This window comes from Microtus oregoni, unplaced genomic scaffold (assembly GCF_018167655.1).
Source record: "Microtus oregoni isolate MIOR12 unplaced genomic scaffold, Mior012 000003F_ref0000135, whole genome shotgun sequence".
In the NCBI taxonomy this organism is placed as follows: domain Eukaryota; kingdom Metazoa; phylum Chordata; class Mammalia; order Rodentia; family Cricetidae; genus Microtus; species Microtus oregoni.
In genome coordinates this window covers 19,488,748-19,512,854 of record NW_024543062.1, presented here as the reverse complement: position 1 = coordinate 19,512,854, position 24,107 = coordinate 19,488,748, and the positions used below count along the sequence as shown (strand labels likewise).

At 49.6% G+C, this 24,107-nt stretch overlaps 1 protein-coding gene across 4 annotated transcripts; it reads left to right on the top strand.

Moving 5' to 3' along the window:
* Positions 1-203: 203 nt before the first annotated feature.
* Kmt5a (lysine methyltransferase 5A) lies at positions 204-23,734 on the top strand. Of its 4 annotated transcripts, none has more exons than XM_041648798.1 (8): positions 204-268; positions 7,033-7,157; positions 8,243-8,399; positions 12,214-12,433; positions 12,780-12,867; positions 18,608-18,667; positions 21,222-21,412; positions 22,012-23,734. In XM_041648798.1, the coding sequence occupies exons 1-8, from the start codon at positions 259-261 to the stop codon at positions 22,220-22,222; spliced, it is 1,062 nt and encodes a 353-aa protein (XP_041504732.1). In that variant the 5' UTR covers positions 204-258; the 3' UTR covers positions 22,223-23,734. The 4 variants fall into 4 exon arrangements, with proteins under 4 accessions (XP_041504732.1, XP_041504734.1, XP_041504731.1 ...); XM_041648800.1 differs by lacking the exon at positions 204-268 and adding an exon at positions 6,584-6,813; XM_041648797.1 differs by lacking the exons at positions 204-268; positions 7,033-7,157 and adding an exon at positions 6,584-6,813.
* Positions 23,735-24,107: the final 373 nt, after the last annotated feature.

Genomic DNA, 24,107 nt, shown 5'->3' with positions numbered 1-24,107 from the left:
CCAATCCGTGCTACGAGGTGATCAAATTTAAAGCCCTCACTCCCACCTTCCCGAAGGCCGTGCCTGCAGAGAGGCGGGGAGAAGGGCGGGCCTTAGCCTCGAGTACCCCAATCACAGCGGCCAGCCCGCGAAAGGGCGGGAGGCCGCACCAATCAACACCCGCGGCCGCGCACTGGCGAAGCAGTTGGCTACAGTTCTCGCTACTTTTTTCGAAAGCTGGGTTTCCCGGGAGATTCCAGGTGGTGACCGAGTCGGGCCATGGCTAGAGGTATTTGCTAGGGTGGCCCGCGCAAGGGGTCGCCTGGCGGCAACCTGCACTGCAGAGAGCGCTCGGCGCAGGAGCGGCCGCTCGCAGCCATCCACCTATGGTGGAGCGCGGGGACCCGGAGGGACACGGGACCCTGAGTGCTCCCGGAGACCGTTCCCCCAGTCGGACTGCGCTGTCCCGGCCGGACGAGTGGGCGCCTGTGGTTCAGCCGGTTTCCCCAGAGCTGATGTATCCCTAGGTCGAAGCTCTTTGGAAACTTGAGCGCAGCGCCCCTCTAGGGAACGGTTGTTATTGATGCTGCGAGCCTGGCTGACGGCTGAGGTGACCCAGAGGCAGGGCGCAGATTGCTGACTGATATCTCACGCAGTGCGCTATCCTGAGTCAGCTCTGCACCACAGAGTCAGGTTGGGTCCTAGAGGTCCATTTCGGGGTGAATCGGGTCCCCCTAGTGTTTGGCGGGGTAGCCCGTTACCCCTAAGCTGGGCAGTACTTCAGCCCACATGGGATGGCGTGGGTGGACTGGTGCGATCCCGCGAGGCAGGCAAATCCATCTTTGAGAATATAATTCGCTAGCAGGACAAAAGCGGCTGGTCATTTCTAGCCGCTCTGTCGCACACGAAAGAACCAAAAACTTGAGCGTTACTGGAGTGGTTTTTTTGTTGTTGTTTTCTTTTCTTTTTTTTTCTTTTTTTTTTTTTTGGTTTTTCGAGACAGGGTTTCTCTATAGCTTTGGAGCCTGTCCTGGAACTCTCTTTGTAGACCAGGCTGGTCTCGAACTCACAGAGATCCGCCTGCCTCTGCCTCCCGAGTGCTGGGATTAAAGGCGTGCGCCACCACCGCCCGGCTTGTTGTTGTTTTCTAAGTTGGAGTATTGCGTTGTTATTGAAATGTCAAGACCTAACGTGTTAGTGGGAATTTCCCTTAATGCAATGTGCTCTGTATAGCAATAATCAGATTAAGTCTCCACTCACTAAGGGAATATTTATTGGTCCCCTTTGCATGCTCTGAACCCTATTGCATCATTTATTCTCCCAGCATTCTTCTATGGTCTTTGGGGACAAGGCTTCCTAACCAGAAATGAGGTATAGTGAACCACGTTAAAGTGTTTCATAATCCTCTTAGCAGAAAAAATTAACACTAGTTTCCTCCTTCTCCCTTCCTCCTCTAGCTTAACTCCAGCACCTTTTAGTGTTCGTTACTTTGAGACAGAGTCACAGTATGTAGCCCGACTGAAATGGAACTTGTTATGTAGACCAAGTTGGCATCCAACTTGCAGCAATCCTCCTGCCTTTGTCTCTCAAGTTCTGGGATTACAGGTATACACCACCATGCCCAGTTGCTTATTTTTTTTAATTTATTTTATTCAGTGTACATTGGTGTGAGGGTGTCAGATACCCAGGAACCTGGAGACAGTTGTGAACTGCCATGTGGGTGCTGGGAATCGAACTCAGGAAGAACAGTCAGTGCTCTTAACCGCTGGACCACTTCTCCAGCTCATCCATGTCCAGTTTCACACTATATTATTCTTAGGAAGAAAATAAGCATCTAAAAGCATATTTAAATTGTCTGACTAACTTAGTTATGATTCTCTACTTCACTTTTTCTATTACCACGAAACTTTTTTTTAAACTTTTAAGGCTATTATTTTTCTTTTATGTGTATGGGTGTTTTGTCTGCATGTGTGTCTGTACACCACGTGTGCCTGGTGAACACAGAGGCCAGGATAGGGTGTCATATGAAACTGGAGCTACAGAAGGTCGTGAACAGATATGTGGATGCTGGGCATCAAACCTGAGTCCTCTGGGAGGGCAGCCAGTGCTCTTTACCAGTGAGTCGTCTCTCTACACTATCACAGAAAACCATTCTGATCTCCAAGGGCACAGTACACAGTAAAAAAATAGTGTGTGAGTGCCAGTAAAACTTGACTCGATTGAACTGAGTATAGGGTGGCGCACGCCTTTAATTCCAGCACTTCAGAGGCAGAGGCAAGTGGATCTGAGTTTGAGGCCAGCCTGGTCAATAAAGCAAGTTCCAAGACTTCTAGGGCTAAAGAAAAAAACCCTGTCTCAAAAAACTAAAACGACAACGATAGAAATCACGGTTTAGTTAAATTATAGAGGGAAAACTATTGTGAAATATGGGATAAAGCGACCACAGAGAAACCCTGTCTTTTTTTTTTTTTTTTTTTTTTTGGTTTTTCAAGACAGGGTTTCTCAGTAGCTTTGAAGCCTGTCCTGGAACTAGTTCTTGTAGATCAGGCCGGCCTCACAGAGATCTGCCTGCCTCTGCCTCCCGAGTGCTAGGATTAAGGCGTGCGCCACCACCGCCCGACGAGAAACCCTGTCTTGAAAAACCAGAAGAAAAAGACATATGGGATTAATTATTATTGAAATCCAAACCTTTTATTTTCTCAGTTAATCTATTATTTCACTAGTTCTTCAGAGGTCAGAGGTGAAGTATAAAGTCACCAACTTTTGCCATGCTGTGTCTTTGTTCTGCTGTTGCCTCCCTTTCTTTAGCCAAAGCTAAGGGGCAAAGTTGTCCAACTTCTGCCCAGTAAGGTTTATGACCCTCAGCAGTAGCTATGTGTTCCTTGACTTAATTAGTCATGTGTGTGCGTGTGTGTGCATGTGTGTGTGTGCATATGTGTGTGTGCATGTGTGTGTGTGATTGATTGGATCCTAGGACCTCATACTTGCTATGCAAGCACTCTTCCACTGTCTTATCCTCTCCCCCCCTTTTTTATTTATTCATTTTTTTGAGACAGGGTCTTGCCATATAGCCCAGGCTGGCCTGGAACTCACTATACAAACCAGGCCGGCCTCAAAATCACAGAGATCTGCTTGCCTCTTTCTCTGGAGTGCTGGAATAAGAATGTGTACCTACCGTACCTAGCCCAAGCCTATTTTTAGTTTTAGACAGTGACTCACTATCTGAGTCTGGCTGGCCTCAGACTGGCCTAGAATTCAGGCAATTCTCCTGCCTCAGCTTCTCAAGTATCTGGGTGGTAGTTGGGGCACTGCTTGGCCTGGTGAATCGGCATTACTCTGGTTAATTATTGGATTAGACATTAAGCGTTATAGATACCACATCCTTTAGGGTACATCTAAGGCAAAGACCAGACCTTCCTCCTGGAAGTCACTTCAGGAGGTGGTTTTTGTGATACTGGAGATGAAACACGGCCTGGTGCATGCTAAGTCAGCACCGTACCACCGGTCTTCATCCTTAGTTCCTAGCAAGTCCATCCTTGACCCGGTGTGTTCATTCACACCTACAGCCTCAGAAGTCTGCACGCTGAAGCTGGAGAATTGCTGAGCCTTGGAGGCCAGCCTAGGCCACAGTGTGAGACTCCTCACCCCACCCTACCCCTCACAAAAGAGGAGGCAAAGGAAAGAAAAGAAAGATATTCTTGTTACCTTGAGAGGCCTACTGTCTCATTTAAAGAAACTGCTCACTCGCCCGGTAGCTTCTCTCTGACTTTGAAGAGTGTCTTGGTTTGGGCTGTTATTCTATTTGTTGTGAAGCTATTTCCAGCGCAGGTATACTGTTTCAGTTTGGTTTGGTGTAGGGGCTATGGGAGGGAGCCTCCGTGTGCTTTATTTTGAGGAAGGTCAGCTCCTCTACTTTTCTCCATCTCTTCTGCCCTTTTCACATTGTTCTCCTTTCTTCCACTTCCATGATCTCCACACAATTCACATCCTCACCTCTCAGCAGCTAAACAATACACATTTTTTTTTTCCAAGGCAGGGTTTCCCTGTGTACCTTTGGCTGTCCTGGAACTCACTTTGTAGACTAGGCTAGCCTTGAACTCACAGAGATTCCCCTGCCTCTGCCCCCCATCCTGAGTTTGGGATTAAAGGCATTCGCGGCCACACCTGGCAAGAATACAAATTTTTTATCACGTGACTTTTATTTCCCCTATTGTCCCATTGCTCCTGGGAGTAACTCCATAATAGTCACTATGGTCTACAAGGCCCCTTCACACAGCCCCCACCCCGACCTCATGGCCCCCCAGCTGTCTATATGTTTACGGCTGTGTGTACATGGGCTGAACAAAGTCGGTATTCAGTAAATGTTCAGTAGATGGATTTTTATGCTGACATTTGAATTCAAGAGAAGCAGTACGGGGCTGGAGAGATGGCTCAGTGGTTAAGAGCATTGCCTGCTCTTCCAAAGGTCATGAGTTCAATTCCCAGCAACCACATGGTGGCTCACAACCATCTGTAATGAGATTTAGTGCCCTCTTCTGGCCTGCCGACACACACAGAATATTGTATACATAATAAATAAATAAATATTTAAAAAAAAAAGAGAGAGAAGCAGTACCATTCTTTATGGTAAAATGTAATTACATAGTAGAAGTGGGCTCTGGTCCCATTTTGTCCTTTTCATAGGCAAGTCAGTTATCTGCTCTGAGCCTGTTTGAATAGGTGTAAAAGAGGAGTAATAGTATAATAATAATCAGAAGGCTTTTTTAAAGAATAATTTATTTAACTTTATTTTATGTGCATTGGTGTGAAGGTATCAGATCCCCTGGAACTGGAGTTACAGGTAGTTGTGAGCTGCCATGTGGGTGCTGGGAATTGAACCCCAATCCTCTGGAAGAATAGCCTGTGCTCTTAACCACTGAGCCATCTCTCCAAGCCATAATCAGAAGTTTTCATTGAGTGATGTCATATTAAAGGTCCTAACACACTGCGAACAGTCAAACTGTGTTAGCTCTTAATGATATTGTTGTCAGGTTATAGTTCTCAAAGATCCTAGGCAACAACAGAGCTTGTATTTCTGTCTGGTTGTTTTAAACAGTGGTTGATTTGATAGCCCAGAGAGGCTTCAGACTTGCAAACCCTGCCTCAGCTTTCCAGGTGGAGACTGGAGGCTTGATCCTCCGTATCTAGTTCAAATGGGATAGTTCATGCTGTTTGTTTGTTGTTATTATTGGTAGAACTTTGGGTTTAACCTAGGGTTTTTTGTGTGCTAGGAACGTGTTTTACCACCGCGCCTTATCCTTAGCTCTGTTTGCTGATAGGATATTTGTTATATACAGGTTCAGGGAAAGGGCGGCCTCTATACCAAATAATTTTCATAGCTGTCCATGTCCAGCTTCTGAGGGCTGGCATGCAGCAAGAGCAGGGGGATGGAGTTAAAGCAGCAACTGAGCTGGAAGGGTTGATGTACTCCAAATTATAGACCTTGTGTGACCTCAGATGGGGAGGCACTTCCTGGGTGTTTGAGAGTCACTTTGGAATCTTTTCTACTTCCGGATAGTTTCCAGCATTCTAGTGTGGTAGACTGGACAGAGGGATGGGAGTTAGAGGGTGATTAATTAAAGCAAGCTGATACGGTGTGAATGTTCTGAGAATGACTTTCCTGTAATCCTTCTCAGTATTAGGCCTTAATAGGAGGTAACGTGAGGAGGTGGCCCCGAACAGCCCATTTATTGTAGACTTTGGAAGATCCCTCGTGGGTTTAGCTACCAAGACATAAAAGGCCAGACTTGGAAAGTCACTTAGCAGTTGTCGTAATGCTCTTGTAAGGCAGGAGCTGGGTACCTTCAAGTGTCTTGTTTGCCTCTGACTTTGCACAAATACAGCTAATCTTTGGCTGTGAGCCCGCATGCCCTAACACAGGCACAACGCAAGGCAGTTAGCTAAGCTTACAGTCACCAGAGTGCCTGGAACTCTGCCTGCCTGGGCATTTTTCTTACAGGGAGGGCCACAGGAGCACAAGGTGAGTGACCTACTAAAACTTCTCTTACTCCGCGGTTTCTGTAACGATCAGTTGTGGCTACCGGTGCTGTCTCTCGGATCCGTTGACCAAGGCTGGAAACTGGGTTGAAAGAACTTGGCCAGGTCCCTCGCTTCTCTGAGCCTCAGTTTCCCCATCTTTAGGAAAAGAGATAATAACGGTGTTCTTCCACGGGTTGTTCTGAGGAGTGAACGAGATATGGCAGAAGCAGCACTCCAGCAAACTTATCAAGGCCAGGCAGGGCTCTCTCGGGCTCCTCTGGGTCTCCTACCGGCCACAGTCAGACGCCAGTTAGGACGAAGGCCCCATCACTTCCTGGTTCTGTCCCTCCGCCCCCGCCCGATACTGCCCACCTAACACCGGGATGCCCACAGGGTGGACGCCCGGGCTCGCGTGAGCATCCCACGCATGCCGACGCGGCCCGGCGGCAGGATCGGGGAGTCGTGCAGTCTCGGCGCCGAGTGGCCGGGGGCGCGCGCGCGAGGGGCCGCGCCGAGCCGGGATTGGCCGCCGCGCGCCCTCGCGCCCGCCCCGCAGGCGCCTGGCAGCGCCGCCCCAGCCCGCGCCGTCCCCGGCCTCGCTCCGGGCCCCGGCTGCGGCGCGCGCGGGCGCCCGGCCTGCTGCGGGCCATGGGCGAAGCGGGCGCCGTGGGGCGCCGCCGGCCCTTCCCCGGGGCGCCGCGGCGGCGCTGGTGGCGGCGGCAGCAGCAGCAGCAGCGGCGGCGGCAGCGCTGGTGGCCGGGCCGCGGCGAGGGCGAGGGCGCCGGCCGCGCCGCCATGGGCCTAGCTGGGCTGCAGGTGGGTGTGTCGGGCCGGGGCGCGCCGGGTGGGGCGGGCGCAGGGGGCCCCTGCCGGGCCGGGTGGGAGGGCGCCGCGGCGAGGGCCCCGGGACGGCGCAGCCGGGCCCCCTGCGTGCGGGCTTGGAGACATGGCTGCGGCGGTCCCCGCGGTCCCGCTGCCCGCGCCGCCGCGCCCTGAGCGCCCCTCCCCCGCTTCCCCCGGGTCCCCCCTCTCCAGGCAGGAAGATGTGCAAGCCCCGCGCGGTGGAGGCGGCGGCGGCGGCAGCGGCGGCGGCGGCGGCAACGGCCCCGGGCCCGGAGATGGTGGAGCAGAGGGGCCCGGGGAGGCCCCGCAGCGACGGGGTAAGCAGGCTCCCTCCCCGCACTGAGCAGCACGCCAACCGGGCCCGGGCCTCGCGCACGTGGGCGCAGCGGGGGGGTGCCCCCATCGGCGCCCGAAAGTGGGACCGGCGTGGGGCAGCTTTCTTATCTGCTGCCTGGCCAAGAGTAGCGCCCCGCTCCACCGTGACCCTGGCAAGTGGCTGACCTCGTAAAGTTTGTGGCCTTGTGGCGTTTTCAGTCCCTCCCGAGACCTAGGGTCCGGGGAGGTGGCTGCCTTCCCAAGGGCGTAGGGGATCTACTTGCGTCCCTTAAGAGTGACCAGAGTGTCTGATGTGTTTAGTGGCTTAGCAGGCAGCCAGGCCCTGCATTGTTTCTGGGAGAGCCCTCCTCCTGTGTGGTCACTCCGAGGAGAGGCTCCAAACCCAAAGACACCAACGCAGAAGTGACCTGTACCGACCCTCCCCCTGAGCGGGCCGGTGTTAGCAGCCAAGGTGCGGTTTGCAGTAGAGTGACCGCCCTAAATGCACTGGCCCACAGCCTGAGCTCTCATTGGCCTCCCCCATCACTCAGCCACAGTACTGGGAGGTGCTGAGCTGCAGTGACTTGAGATGGGCCAGGCCTGCCGCAGAAGGTTCAGGCCCTCCCAGCTGGCCTCAGCACCAAGTGGCTAATCAGGTTCCCTTAGGCCTGTTTCTATGCTAGTGACTGACTCCATAGCCTGGGGAGTTAACCCCTGACTCAGTCCAGCCCTTCAGATCCAGAGTCTGGTTTTCCCTGGGTCATTCTGACCTCCCTGCTGCTGGTAGGTTCACTCTTTTCATAAATGGACTGGAGCTTTATGTACTGTCTTGTCCTCTGCTGGCCAGACTTCCTTAGGTACCAGGTTTAGAGAGTACATGTGTTCAGAAACCTGGGACCTGGGGGCTTCAGAATCTGCCGGAGCGCTCCTGAGAGAATTCTCCTGGGGCTGACATCTCCTGTTTGGTCTGTTCTGGAGCGGTGGTGACATCTGTCTTCTGTGTTCTTATTTCCCCCGTCTTCCCTTCAGGTACGGTGAGATTGTCTCTGTTTTCAAGCTCTTTCAGAGTACATGTTTGTCTTTCCAGGAGAACGTGTTTGCGGGGCAGTCAAAGATCTATGCCTACATGAGTCCAAACAAGTGCTCTGGAATGCGCTCCCCTCTTCAGGAAGAGAACTCAGTTGCACACCATGAGGTCAAAAGCCAGGGGAAGCCATTAGCTGGAATCTACAGGAAGCGAGAAGGTAAGTCCTGAAATTGCCCTTTCTCTCTCACTCACACACACACACCCTCCCTCCCTTCTCGGACACACACGCACACCCCAGCACCCTTTCCCAGGGCCAAGTGTGAGGGAGATACTAACTATGTTCCTTCTCACTGGTGAGAAGCAACCACAGACGGAAAGAGCAGGGTGTGTCAGGTGTGTGTCCTGTTGTCTGACAGGTTTTTCCGACTTTCACAAGAGTTAGCTTATCCTTCATGCCTGTCTTACCACATTGCAAAAATAACACACCTGGCCTGCGATTCGAGAGGCTTCTGGTTGTTAAGAATGCAGGAAAAGTGAATCCAGGCTGTGCGGCGCAGGCGGCTGCAGAGTGAAGTGACCTCCGTGGCTCCGCTCACTGTCCTTGTATGGCGGGCCCTGACCCCATTTCTTCAGTTTCTCTCCATTCAGGTGTTCTGTGTTACTTTCCAAAGCAGCATGCGCTGACTGTGAGATTTGGAGTTAGATATTTTGGGTAGGCTGGTGGCAGGGCTCAGTGGTACAGCACTTATGTAGGGTGTGAGACCCTGGAGTTGATCCTGTGCCCTTTACAAAAAAGGAAAAAGAACACATGGGTATCGACGATTCTGTGGGAGGCACATCAGGATTCCAGTAGTCTCAAAGCCTGGCCTACAGGATGAGCCTTTGCCCACCTCACCACCCAGAATGAGTAGGGTTGGGATGCAGCTCAGTGGTATGATGCTTGCTGAGCAAGTGTGAGGCCTTCGGCTTACCTCCTAACACCACAAAGAATACTCCACTTAGCCCTGTGAACAAGGTGAACCCTCCAAGAATCTTGCTTTCTTCCATATAGTCCCTTTTAAAGCTTTAGTGGGAATGCCAGGCAACAGTGGTGCCTTCAATCCCAGCAGAGGCAGAGGCAGGTGGATCTCTGTGAGTTCAAGGCCACTCTGGGCTACGAGGTCTAGTTCCAGGACAGCCAGGACCGTTACACTGAGAAACCTTGTCTTAGGGAAAACAAAACAAAACAAACCTTTAGTGAGGAGTCTGGGGCTCCTGTCCACTCCCATGCCTCACTCCTTATAGATGAACCCTGCCAGACAGAGCAGGGCCCCCAGGCTGTCATCGGCTTTATAGGAGAAAGCTGTGTGTTCCCTAATGGAAATGGTCAGAAGTGCTAAGGCCCAAGCTCTGACCCTGTATCTGAGCCCTATGGCTGTGGAAGGGAAGGGGCCTACCCTCAGCTTGAACCTTTTTCTCCACCCCTGTGCACAGGGCTATGTTGTCTGAGTCAGTCTCAGAATAGCTTAGGTTCCTACTGTAACTGCCACTGGAAAGGAGGGAGGAGGCTTGGGCAAACTGCAGCTCTCTTGTGAGCCTGATTGTCATATCTGTCAGTTGAGAGAAGGAATCCTGTCTCACCCCTTGGGTTGTGTGTAGAAGGGCCTTGGGTGTTGGCAGCTGCCAGCTTGTCTCCACTGCCATCACCATATCTTTCTACGTCCTCGTGCCTGCAGCTATTAGGAGGGCATCTGCCACCCAGGTGTGGGCGATGGACTCTGTCTGAGGCCTTAGCCGCCTTGCATTGCTTCCTAAACAGAGCAGAGTTCATGGTGATGGGGGCTCACAAGCTGGTGTGCCGGTTCCTAGTGCTGCTAAATGGCGGGGACTAGGGTGTGGGGGTTTCTGTGAAAGGTCAAACTTTAACCCAGTTGTGCTGTGGCAAGGCACATGTCACAGGTGTTAACAGAGACTGCATACTCCCAGGGTTACACCTGCCTCCTGCCAAGAAGGGAGTGGGCTGACCTGGATAGACTTACGGGGGTTTTGTTTTAATTATATTTAGTGTGTGTGTGTGTGTGTGTGTGTGTGTGTGTCAGTGAGAATGTAGAGGAAGACTCACAGGAATCAGTTTTCTCCTACCGTGAAGGTCCTGAGACACCGAGTGCCCTAACCTGCTAAGCTGTCTCATACCCTCCCCAAAACCCCCATCCCCAGCTTTTTTGATGCCTGTGCTGGGGATCCAAACTCAGATCCTCATGCTGATGTGGCATTCACTTTACTAAGCCGACTCCCCGGCTCCCTATGTCCGACTTCCTTCTGCTTTTTTTTTTTTTTTTTTTTTTTTTTGATTTTTTTGAGACAGGGTTTCTCTGTGGTTTTGGAGCCTGTCCTGGAACTAGCTCTTGTAGACCAGGCTGGTCTCGAACTCACAGAGATCCGCCTTTCCTTCTGCTTTTGATGCGTTTCTTTTTCCTCTTTTGCTTATTGAGCTGTAATTCAGGCATCAAAGTATATTTGCTTATTTTATAGAGCTGAGGGTAGAACCCAGAGACTTAGGCAAGCACTCTCCCATTGGGCTACATCCTAACTCACCCGCCTCCAATAACCCAGGCTGGCCTCAAAATTCCCATGCAGCTGAAGATGGCTTTTACCTTGCATTGTTTCCACCTCCCAAGTGTGCTGGGATTACAGGTGTGTGCCACCGTGCAGGGTTTTACTCTTACCTCCTTAGCTATGCCCCAGCTCCGAAGTGTACAATCGAGTGGTTTTTAGTATCTGGAGAGTTACACAACATCACCTCTGTCTAAATTCAGAACATTTTCATCACCCCACAAAGAACACCCCCATCCCCCACAGTTCTGCACAGCTCTGAAACTCCTTTCTGGGGTCAGCTTTGTCTGTTGACTTTTCATGCAAATGAAGTCATAGGATATGTAGCCTTTTTCTCTCAGCATGTTTTTTGAAGTCTGTCCATGTTGTATGTAGTACGTATGTCAACGCTTCATGCCTTTTTAAGGCTGAATCATAATCATCTCCCATTTGTGGACAGATGACATTTTGTTTAACTATTCATCCGCTGATGGTCACTTGAGTTATTTGCTTTCCTGGCTGTTGTGCGTAAGCTACCACGTTTCGTGTATAGATGTTTGTGTAGACATGTGTTTTTAATCATCTTGAGTAGATGACTGAGTGTGGAATTGCTGGTCTTATGGTAATTATATGTTTAATTTTGTGAGGAAACCGCCAAACTGTTTTCCAAAATTGCTGTGCCATCTCATATCTCTGCGTAGTATATTAGTTACTTTAAAAAGTAAATCATTAAAGCCAGGCAGTGGTGGGGCACACCTTTAATCCCAGCACTCAAGAGACAGAGGTAGGTGGATCTCTCTGAGTTTGAGGCCAGCTAGCCTACAGAGCGAGTTCCAGGACGGGCTCCAAAGCTACAGAGAAACCCTGTCTGACGGGGGGGGAATCATTAGATCCGTTTTTAAAAATAGCATGGTTCACCAGCACGGGGCTTGTGCACTGTTAGCCGTAAGTCTGTTTGCTCTGCACTTTGTTGCAGGATGCATTCCAGCATGCCCAGGTACCCTCCTGAGTACCTCTGGGAGCAGGCTTCAACCTTGTTAGAAGGAACGTTTGTTTGACTAAGGGTCTGAAGTGAGTGGGAAGAGTCTGGACGCTGTCCCGTCACTCTGCCCGTCAGTGCTAGCTAGCTCTTGCTTTGAGAATTGAGCTTGTTTCCTTGGTTCTGAAATCCAATGTCTGAAAGCTGCTGGCTGAACGTTCAGGCCAGCATTATCATCCACAGTAGTACTTCCTTCACATGATCACAGGCTATCTCCTATGTCCACATACAGAGGACCACTTCTCCTTGCCAATGTTTCGGTCAAAGCATAGACCCAAGTGCTTCTGCCTGGTTGGTGTTAGTGGACACTGGGTCCAACCACTTCAGGACCCTCCCATGATGATGTTCTTAGCCTGTCTTAGAACGCATGTGATACCAGTGCATAGAGTAAATCCCTGCCCCCACCCCACCCCCTCTGCAGAGAAAAGAAATGCCGGGAATACAATCCGAAGCTCAGCGAAGTCTGATGAACAGAAGATCAAAGATGCCAGGAGAGGTCCCCTGGCTCCTTTTCCAAACCAAAAATCTGAAGCAGCAGAGCCTCCAAAAACTCCACCCCCGTCATGTGATTCTACCAATACGGTGGTTGCCAAGCAGGCCCTGAAAAAACCCCTCAAGGGCAAGCAGGCCCCTCGGAAAAAGTAAGTATCCTGGTGCCTTCTTCTAACATAGAGCATTGGTTCCTGTGGCCTGGCTCCGGTGCCTGCTGTGGCTATGTAGTCCACTGCCAGGCCTCTCCTGAGTCATCACACTTCCTGGTGTCTCCCTCTGTCTGTGGCGGGTCCAGAGGTCAAGGCCTTTCCTCCCTGTCTCTTTTCCTGGGAGGGGAGTGATCAATTGCCCTTGAAACTCCTACCTAGGTGGGTGTGCAAAGGAGCTGTTAGGCCCCAGTACACTAAGGTGTTTGAGAAACACAGGGCGTCGCCTCCTTGATCTGAGCAGGGCAGTAGGCCTTGTGCTTATTTTCCTCCCTCCCCTCTCACCCAGGTCTCAAGGGAAAACACAGCAAAATAGAAAGCTTACAGATTTCTACCCGGTGCGAAGGAGCTCCAGGAAGAGCAAGGCTGAGCTACAGGTAGGGTCTGATCAGCTGTAGCTGGGAGGAACATGGTGGCCTATGGGTTTTGCTTAATATGTGTAGGCGGAGCCTGGAGTGTGTCTTTTGTTCTTCCTGTAGCAGAGATCATCCTCAGCTCTCTCTGCCTTCCTGGTGGAGCAGCAGGCTTGTTTAAGACCACTCTAGGGAACTTTGTAACCTGTACCTCATGGCATAGAAAATCGATTGGCTTTTCCAGGGTGTGTTGACAGGCCTTTTAGAACCAAGAATCATGGAGGAAGTTACCTGTTCTTTCATGGGCTTCTCTTGTCTGCCATCTAGATGTTCCTAAAGAACAGTGCTGGAAATACTTAGACACCGTCGTGTAGTACATTCTTGCTGTAACAGGTCGGCAGAGGACCTTTGTGGTGCCTGATGGCGGGTTGGGCCCAAACCACTGCTCGAGACAGAATATGCCATGCAGACATAGTTTAAGTGTTTAGTTTATTGGCCGGGAGAGGGCAAGAGCGGGGGAGATTGGGAGTAGACTTGTCTCTTAAAGGGACCTTTGTACCTGTGAACAAATTAGGATCTGCTTGCCATATGCAGAGGGATAACTGTGTCAGGATGCTACCAATTCTCCTGTCTGTAAAATAGAAAGGTAAAGGCCAGGCATGAAGCTAGTATTCAGGACAGAGTTTGGAGAGCTCAATGTAAGTTCGGATGAGAGCGGCCTGGTCTGGACAGCAAGTTCTAGGCCAGACAGGGCTTCATAGCAAGACCCTGCCTCAAAAAAAGAAAAGAAAGATTGTTGCTGGTGAGTTGTTAGTAAGATTAAAGAAATCGATTTGTGATAGCTATCGTGTGCTGATCCCAGCATTCAGGAGATAATCCAGTTTGAGGCTACACAGTAAAACTCGTTGGCTGCATAGTAAAACTGTCTTAAAGCAAAATGCTCAAGTAAAATGGCTTCCTGGAGCCAGATAGGTAGTTCATTTGGAGTCCTTGCTTAGCATGCCTCTGGAAGTCCATGGTTTCCATCCCTAGCATTGTATAAACTGGAGTTAGTGGCTCTGGTCTATAATACAATCCAAGGACTGAGGAAGTAAAACATCATGAGTTCAAGGCCAAGCACGGAATGGTGTGCTTGTAATCCCAGTTTTCCAGAGGCAGAGATAGGTGGATCTCTAATGTTGTGGCCAACCTGGTCTATGTAGTATCTTCCTCGTAACTAGGGCTACATAGAGAAGCCCTATCTCAAAAAACAAACAACAGAAGTACAAGTCTAAGTTATTTAAAGAATTTGAGGCCAGCCCGGGCTACATGAGACCCTTTTGTACTGTAATGAGTACAAATGGCACTTAATTAACACACACACACACACATACACATACACACACACACACACACGTTTCCTAGGTCTCCTGTCTATCTGTTCCCAGCTGAATATCAAGTGGCCGGTAGGCAGGAAGGCAGCCCCCTCATGTGGCCCCACATGTCCAGTACCCAGTGGACAACCTGTCAATATTTGCTGCAGTGTACTGTGGTCATTGTTTCTCTGTTCTGAACCCCTTGGGTATGGCCAGATGCCTCCTTGTTCCCATACAGTGATTCAGGGTCAAACCCCCCCCCCCATTTCCCTGTAGGTCTTTCTGACTTTGGAGGTTCCGGGTCACCTCCACATAGGAAAGAATCATTTGATCTGCTGCAGAGGTCTCAGCATCTGAGATAGCAGATAATGCAGGCAGAGCTACGAAGCTCTGTCATCTTCTCTCCTGTTAATTAATATGGCTTTTTTTACAAAACAAACCCAAAGAGAGGAAGGGTCTGCTTCTCCCACCCTCCCTCCCATGTCCCCAATAGCTTTGGCTTTATTTCTTGTCAAAGACAGTGTCTTTTGGCCAAGAATGAGCTGTTCTAACACCCACCAGCAGTGGGAGGCTGTGCTAGGTCACTCTCAAAGGCAGCACTGCAGAGCAGAGGTGGTGCCAGGCCACAGAGCCCAGAGCTGCTCCCAGCCAAGCAGGAGCCATAGCAGGCCCCACAGGGGGGCTGGGGACTGCTGGGTGGGAGCAGCTGAGGCTGTGTACTCTTGTGCCTGGAGACAGAAGGTTGCAGAGGGACAGAGGGACGTGTGTGACACAGGCCACCGACTTCCTGCAGCAGATAAGCTGCAGGCAAGGAAAGTGTGCCCTGTTACTAGACCAGGAAACAGTACAAGCAAGAGCCACACTGTGCCCCTCGCTGTTTGTCTTGGCACTGCTGAAAGAGCTTTGTGCCCTGCTGTTGACTGTAGCAGTGCAGTGACAGCTGCCCAGGATGATGTGGCTGTGGCTGCTGCTGGCAGGGTCTGTGTTCTCTTGAGAAAGCTGGAGGACATAGCGGCTAGGTTTGTCAGAGGGTTTAGGCCAGACTGGGGACTGAGTTACTAGGTAGGCCAAGAGATACCATTCTTGACCAAGTGACTAAGAGTGAAATCAAAGTGCCAAGTTCTGGGGTACCTCATAGGCTGAATAACAAGCTGGCAGGGCAAAGCCAGGTACAGAGTTCAGAGCAGGAGAGAGGGATTTGGGCCATAGGCTTTGTGTACAGAGCAAGCCATAGAGAGATGCTCCCAGCCCTATGGCAGGCTGGCTGCCATGCCCATTGGTGGGTGGCAACCACAGCACAGTAAGAATGGTAACTGTTGGCAATGCCCTAGCTTCCGTTCTGTTTCTGGTACCACCTGAGGACCGTAAGGAGTCCTCCTTCCTGTCCACCTTCACTCAGGACTACTGTTCTAACCCCACTCTGTCTGCATTCTGGTCTGCTTTGTCTGTGCCTAAGTTATCCTTAAGAAACTGAGGGCTGGGGGCTGGAGAGATGGCTCAGTGGTTAAGAGCACTGACTGCTCTGCCAGAGGACCTGAGTTCAATTCCCGGCAACCACATGGTGGCTCACAGCCATCTGTAATGAGATCTGGTGCTCTCTTCTGGGGAGCAGGTACGCATGCAGGCAGAACACTGTATACATAATAAATAAAAATTTAAAAAAAAAAAAAGAAAGAAACTGAGGGCTGGCTTTTGAGAAGCCTCAAACTCCTGGCCTACCTCTCCTCGGTTCAGCTCCTCCCTGTTGTGTTCAGTCCCAACAGGAAAATCTCCAGGTGCCTACACCCCTCATCGGTCGTCCTTTCTGTACACACTGGAGTGATTAACTGCCACAAGGTGTGTCCATCCAGAATCTACTCCCGTCTCCTGTCCCTGCTAGGGTTTTCTGTGGTGAACAGTTTCAGGCACCTATAGTCAGGGAATAGGCACTCCAGCGGCCGGTGCTGAAGAGCAGCTCTAGTGTCCTTGTCTCCCAGGCATGAAACCCTCCGTGCAGTCACTAGTCCTGCCAGGAAGACAAAAATCAACCTTGAATACCTTTGGATATTTATTAGCTTAGTGAGCTAGAGCAGCTTGGTAGAGGGTGGAGCCTAAGGCCCCGTGGTCTGCAGGAGTCTGCAGTCTCCCTGAAAAGGTGTCTTGAGAACTCCGGAACAAAGGAGGAAACGGCAGGCAGATGGATGAGGGAAAAGGTCACTCTGCCGGAAGCACAGCTAGCTGCTCAGAGGCCTAGAGGCTGAAGACCCGGCTTTCTGGAAGAGCTGCTGGCTGTGTAGCTGGTGAGGAGGTGTAGATAAGGCAGTGGGGGGAGGTGAGGCCTGTACCTTGTCCATAAGATACCTAGTCTTGTGCTTATGGTAGAAAAGTCTGGAGTGGTGACACAAACTTTATTTATTTATTTATTTATTTGGTTTTTTTCGAGACAGGGTTTCTCTGTGGTTTTGGAGCCTGTCCTGGAACTAGCTCTTGTAGACCAGGCTGGTCTCGAACTCACAGAGATCCACCTGCCTCTGCCTCCCGAGTGCTGGGATTAAAGGTGACACAAACTTTAATCCAAGCCCTTAGAAGGCAGAGTCCCGCAGATCTCTGAGTTCAAGGTCAAACTGTCTCAAAACTGGAGAGAGTAATGGTGTAAAGGTGTATAGTAAAGCGGCGTTGAGTGAGCGTGTGATGCCTGTTCTCACTATCGGGGAGAGTCTGCTGAGGGGATTTTGAGTTCCTTCCCTCACAGTAAAAAGCGTGGTGCTAATTTTTTTACTTTCAAAAGGGCTGGGCATGGTACTGCATAACTTTAATGTCTATACTTGAGAGACAAAGGCAGAGCTGGGCTGTGGTGGCACAATTATTTAATCCCAGCACTCTGTGAGCTCAAGGCTAACCTGGTTTATAGAGTGAGTTCCAGCATAACCAGAGCTATACAGAGAAATCATGTCTCGAAAAAGCTTAAAAAAAAAAAAGTAAAGCCTCTCTAATCTGCTTCTTGTGATTCATCCATTTGTGTGTGCATTTGGTAGTGCTGGGCATTAAACCGTATGCTGAGCAGACATCGTCTCCTTAGTGCTGCACCCCTCCCCCATTTTTTTACTCTTGTTTGTTTATCAAGACAGGGCTTCACTGTGTAGCCCTGGCTGTCCTGGAACTCACTCTATAGACCAAGCTGGTTCCAAACTCACAGAGATCCGCCTGCCTCTGCCCCCTGAGTGCAGGGATTAAAGATGTGCCTTGCCAGATTACCCTCTGCTGGCCTAGAATTCACTATGTAACTGAGGCTGCCCTCAAATGTGTGAACGTCCTGCCTCAGCCTCCTGAGCAGCTGGGATTGTGGGCATAGGCCACTGTGCCCAGTTCATGGTGATGGTGATTTCACATGAAGTTGGAATCCAAATTTTCCATTTACTTACTTGGAGCTGCGGCATTCGTGTGCCATGGTTTGGGTGTGGTAGTCAGAGAAGACAATGTTAAGGGAGTTGGCTCCGTCCTTCTACTGTGTGGGTTCTGGAGATAAATTCACATGGTCAGAATTAGCAGCAAATGCCTTTGCCCAGTGAGCCATCTTGCCAGCTCTAGAGTCCTGATTTTTTTTTTTTTTTTTTTTTTTTTTTTTTTTTTTTGGTTTTTCGAGACAGGGTTTCTGTGTGGTTTTGGAGCCTGTCCTGGAACTAGCTCTTGTAGACCAGGCTGGTCTCGAACTCACAGAGATCCGCCTGCCTCTGCCTCCCAAGTGCTGGGATTAAAGGCGTGCGCCACCACCGCCCGGCTTTAGAGTCCTGATTTTTAGATCCTGGTAAATTAAACATTTTTAAGAAGCACTATGCAGGACAAGCAGTGTGTTTATAACCTGAATTTGTTAAGTTTGTTCTCTGTTCCTGTTTTAGAGGAGACAGCCCATGAGCTGACCCCTGTTGCGTTAGGTAGGCAGCATTTCATGGAAGAGCACATGGGACAAAGGCACTCGCCTCATTGCTGGAAATGAGAAACTAGGCAGGAGTTCACTACCCCATACAGGGTACATCCCCAGTGGACACCCCCACACACACACACTCGGTTCCACCTCTTAATGGTTTCAGTGCCTCCCAGTAGCACCACAGGACTTGGGTTTCTCACAAAAACCTTTGTGAGACGTTTGAGATCCAAACTAGCTGGGAATGGTAATGCCTACCTATTTTCCCACACTCTGTGAACATGAGTTCAAGGCCAGCCTGGGCTTTCAGAATGACTACATGTCTCAGGAATCAAGTCTTTAAGTATAGCAAGCAACCCAGAGCTGTGTCCTTCCTGTCCCAGAGACACTAGATGATGGATTTCTCACCGCAGATGAGTCAGGAGAGGTGTGCTCAGGGCTCTGGCCTCCCAGGTCGGCCGTACATGGTGAGTGAGTGCTAACACTCTTCTGCTTCCTCTCTACCCAGTCTGAAGAAAAGAAAAAAATTGATGAACTGATTGAGAGCGGGAAGGAAGAAGGCATGAAGGTAAGGCCACAGCATCACTGCACTGTAGTCATGGCCTTACTACGTAGCGCATGACTGAGACCAGCCAGAAGGCTGCCTTGGCTACACATATATATATATTGTGTGTAATGCTTATTTTGCTTGTATGTATGTTCGTGCACCACATTCAGGCCTGGTAGACACAAAAGCCAGGTGGTGGTGGCACACACCTTTAATCCCAGCACTCGGAGGCAGAGGTAGGCGGATCTCTGAATTTGAGACCAACCTGGTCTACAAGAGCTGGTTCCAGGACAGGCTCTAAAGCTATAGAGAAACCCTGTCTTGAAATACAAAAAAAAAAAAAAAGTCAGAAGAAGGCATTTGATTTCTTGGAACTGGAGTTTCGTGGTCTGTCGTTGTGATCTTCCATGTAGGTCCTGAGAAGCCAGGTTCTGTGCAAGAATAAGTGCTCTTAATTGATTTGCTGTGTCTCGGCTTCATTTCTAAATGTAATCTTTACAAAGGATTTTGTTTATATGCACCTGTGTATATCTTCCTGCTTTATGCAAATGGAATGGGGTTGCAAACAGGCCAGAAGAGGGCATCAGATCTCCTGGAGCTGGAGTTACAGCTGGTTGTAAGTTGTCCAATGTGGTGGCATGGGTACTGGGAACTGAACTGGGTCCTCTGCAAGAACAAGTGCTCTTGAATGTTGAGCCATCTCTCCAGCCCTTGAAAGAACTCTTTTGGTTTGTTTGTGTGTTTAGACAGATTCTCTCACTGTGTAGCCTCTGCCTCCGAAGTTCTGGGATTAAGGCGAGCACCACTATGCCTGGCCCTGGGTGAGCTATGAAAAAAAGAAAGATGCAGTGGGATAGTAGCAGAAGCTGTCATCCCGGCTCCTTAGGAGGCCGAGGTAGCATAGTCCTAAGATCAAGTGTTGTCTAAGCCATGGAGTCCATTCAGTACAAAAAGGGGGCTCGGAATGTAGCTCAGTGACAGAGAGAGCTTGTCAAGTACGGGCGAAGCCCTGTGTTCCGTCCTTGCACTCATTCCTTAAGGAAAGAACACTGCAAGCAAAAGATAAAGTGTATCCCAAACTGTTACCCGTGGCGAGATCTAAGGCACTTGCTTTTCTCCTGGTGGGTCTTATTTTCTGTTGGTGCTGGGGACTGGACCCAGCGCTCTGCATGCTAAGCATGTGCCGAATCAAAGCCACACACAGACTCTTGGTATGTTCTATACACATGTGGTTTGGGTGAGGGAACTACCTCTCTATGCCAGGGTATTGAGGCAGATGTGTATGGCCTAGATGCCACCTATAAATTCTCGACTTAGTCCTGGGCCCCTTGAGCAGCCATCCATCCTGTGTTTCCATTTGGAACAAGTGTGAGGAAGAACACCAAGGTTATTGGATTGCAGGAGGCTCAGGATGCTGGGTCTGCTCCTCCCCAACAAGCAGAGAATCTTATGGACCAGAACCCCCAACACCATCATTTCCTAGCTTTGTGGTCTTGAACATGTGACTGCCCTTCCAAGCCTCAGTTTTCTCATCTGCAAAATTTCACCTGGGAGCCTAACACGAAGTATACTTTGTTTTTTGTTTGTTTTGTTTTGTTTTTCTTAGCATTGAAGTTTTTGTTCATGTGAATTGTTAAAAATGGGCACCTACACCATTGTCAAATGAGGGTGGGAGAGGAAGGCAGGGTAGGCAAGGAGAAGGAATTTCCGTCTATTGGTGATAAAGCTCCAAGTTCATCCCATTATGGATTTCATAATCTCCTAGAGACACTTGGCCCTTAAAACATTGTTATTACTTTTTAGAACAATCTTGTTCCGACAGGTACCCGCTTGGGCCAAAGTCCCCAGTGGTGTCATAGGTATTGCACATGGAATGTACTTTGTAATGGCCTAAAGGATCTCGTTTACATGGTGGGATGGGAATAGCCTGAACTAGACCTGGAACTTTAGTAAAAGCCATGTCATGGTGCATACTTTTAATCCCAGCACTCGGGAGGCAGAGGCAGGTGGATCTCTTGAGTTCGAGGCCGGCCTGGTCTACAGGAGCTAGGTCCAGGACAGCCAGGGCTACACAGAGAAACCCTATCTTGAAAAACTAAGAAAAAAGCCATTAAGTTATTGCATAGCGAGTGGGTCTTTTTGGTTGGTTGGTTGATTTTATCAGACAGAGTTTCTCTGTGTAGCTTTGGAGCCTCAAACTCACAGAAATCCATCTACCTGCCTCTGCCCCTGAGTGCTGGGATTAAAGGTGTGTGTACCACCACTTGGCTAGTGAGTAAGTTTTATTTTTTTATTTTATTTTTGGTTTTTCAAGAAGACAGGACAGGCCTGGCTGTCCTGGAACTCGCTCTGTGGACTAAGCTGGCCTTGAACTTAGATCTGTCTGCCTCTGCCTCTGCCTCCCAAATGCTGGGATTAAAGGCATGCGTCACCACTGTCTGGTGTGGGTTTTATTTTTATTTAAAATATAAAGTTTTTTTTTTATTTTAATGTAGTACAAGCCCCCTAGAAGACAACATGCTTGGTGACATCTCTTACATTTATGAACTCATGATGTCTTGTCACCTTCTGACAGATTGATCTCATTGATGGAAAAGGCCGGGGTGTAATTGCCACCAAGCAGTTCTCCCGGGGAGACTTTGTTGTAGAATACCATGGGGACCTCATTGAGATCACCGATGCCAAGAAGCGGGAGGCTCTGTATGCACAAGACCCCTCCACAGGCTGCTACATGTACTATTTTCAGTATCTGAGCAAAACCTACTGGTGAGTACCCTGGGAGTGACCAGCGGAGGTCAGGCAGAGAGCTGGGTGCCCTGGAGCCTTCCTGAGTCTCCATCAGTTTCCTTGCTTGTTACCATTAGATCAGAGCCCACCGTAGCCCTGGCTGGCCTCAGACTCATTAGCCTCCTGCCGTAGCTTCCTGCGCCCTAGGATTGATTGCAAGCTTGAAGAGCCATGTCTAGTGAGATCAGCTGCTTTCACCTCCCTAGTTAGTTTTTGGGATTGTAGCTGTCCTCAAGCAGGAGGGAACTTATCCCCTAGAAACCTGCTCAGCAGCTCCCAAGGCCTCTCTCTCCCTTTGGGCATTTGCCTCAGAAGCTCACCAAGATGGTAATTGTTCCTTCCTGGCTGAGGTCAGGGGAGCTGGTTTACCATTTATATATTTTGAAACACTACAGTTAACTTAGCTCCATAGAGAGTCTTTGGGTCTGTCTCCAAGCTCTCCAAAGTAGCCTTTGGAGTTAAACTGTCTTCCCCCAAGGGCGGCTGCCAGTCGATACCCACCAGTCATGTGGGGCAAGATCCCAGCACGTGAGAGGCCTCTGTATCAGTGTAATCCCTTTGCTCTCCCACCACACCAGCGTGGATGCCACTCGAGAAACTAATCGCCTGGGAAGGCTGATCAATCATAGTAAGTGTGGGAATTGCCAGACCAAACTGCATGACATCGATGGCGTGCCTCACCTCATCCTCATCGCCTCCCGCGACATTGCAGCTGGGGAAGAGCTCCTGTACGACTATGGAGACCGCAGCAAGGCCTCCATTGAGGCCTATCCTTGGCTGAAGCATTAACCATGTGGCCTCCCTGCCACCCTGCCTCCTTCAAAGGACAAAGTGCCCTCAAAGGGAAATGATTTTTTTTTACACACACTTACTCTTAGCTAATTACTCCAGATGTTTTTTAAAAGTCTATTAAAGATGCCTTTTCATGTAGTATTTAAATATCTGTTACAGGTTTCCAAGGTGGACTTGAACAGATGGCCTTATATTACCAAAACTTTTATATTCTCGTTGTTTTTGTACCTTTTTGCATACAATTGAGCGTTTGTGCTTCCCGCGCAGTCGAGGACTCGGCCGGCACAGGTGTAGAGAATGGAGTGGAACATGAACTAGGAAGCCGGGCTCTGCCCAAGATGAAAGCCAGGACTCCCCCGCACCCCACGTCCAAGGACAGGCGGGTGTGAGGGTGCTGCCACCCCCCACACACAGCCTGGACAGGATGTCTCCAAGCTCTTGTTCTCCTCAGCGTCTTGACAGGCGTACACATTGACATGTGTGAATATTTTTTAGCAAAAGTTTTGCAGTAAGCTCGTCTTCCCCTCTGCTTTCTCCAAAGCTTACTGAGCCCGGGGCTCGGAAGCCCAGCCGGGAACAGACCTCTTCCACAGGCTTTCGGCTTTTCCAGGCACCTCGAAGCATCAGGGTGGGCAGTCAGACTAGAGGCAGGCCGGGAAAAGCACTGTTTTCCTGCCCCAGCGGGGCAGGTCTCCTGAAACTGCATTAATTCTTTATAGAAATGTGAACACTGAATTTATTTTAAAAAAAAATAATAAAACAATAAAACGTTTTAAAAAAATCAAAAAAAAATGGAAAAAAAACCACAGAAAACAACTTATATGTATATAGGTTTTGAAAGGAAAGGAGTGAAATGACTGTTTTCTTCTGGATTTTTTTTTTTTTAAGCTTTTTTGGCTTGGCTGGATGGTTTGTGTAGAGAAGATTTGAGATGGTACTCTTCTAATCAAAAGTAAGATTTTTCTAGTGGGACCAGAAATTACTAAGTCCATACACACCTACCCACCCCTCCACCCCCGACCTGCAATCCTGATTCTACGGCATGGAAAGTTCTCTATCTGCTGCCAAGGCACAACCCCTGGTATCCTGTGAAGATGCTGCAGCCCAGGATCCCTGGAGGCATCAGATGTGTGGCACTAGGGTGCCTGGCAGCCAGAGAATCATTGTGATTGTTCTTAACCTGTGATAGCAGAAGTAGGTGGTTTCCTTCCATTTTGGGGCTGGGGCTCTGGAGCCAGGTATGAGAACTTACCCTTGTCCCCAACACCTCCCCCGTCCCCCAGCCTCTTGATGGTGCTACCTAAGAAAGTCTTCCCCACACCCCTTGCTAGTCCGGTCAGTGGTCAGACTTGGAGGAGGATCCGACAGGAGGGTGTAACTGTGAGCTAAAATGTCTTGGTTGTACCTGTTTGTGGCTTAGCTTTGTATTTAAATAGCAAACACAAAAAAAAGGAAATAAACTTGAAAATTATTTGTCATCATAAAAATAAAGAGAAAAGAATTAAAATATTTATTGCCAGGCAATGCCACCTATGTGTTGTGTTTTATGAGGGTAAGATGGACTAAAATGGGTGGGCGCGGGTGGCTCTGCCTGTGCCACCAAGCCTGATTGCTTGAGTTTGGTCTCTGGGATCCACACACATGGAAAAAGAGAACCAATCCCCATAAGTTCTATTCTGAGCTTTACACATACTGTGACTTATAAATATAGAAAAGATGGTGGGAGCCGGGCAGTGGTGGCGCACGTATTTAATCCCAGCACTCAGGAGGCAGAGGCAGGCGGATCTCTGAGAGGCCAGCCTTTGCTACAAAAGCTAGTTCCAGGACAGGCTCCAAAGAAATCCTGTCTCGAAAAACAAACAAAAAAGATGGTGGGATCTAG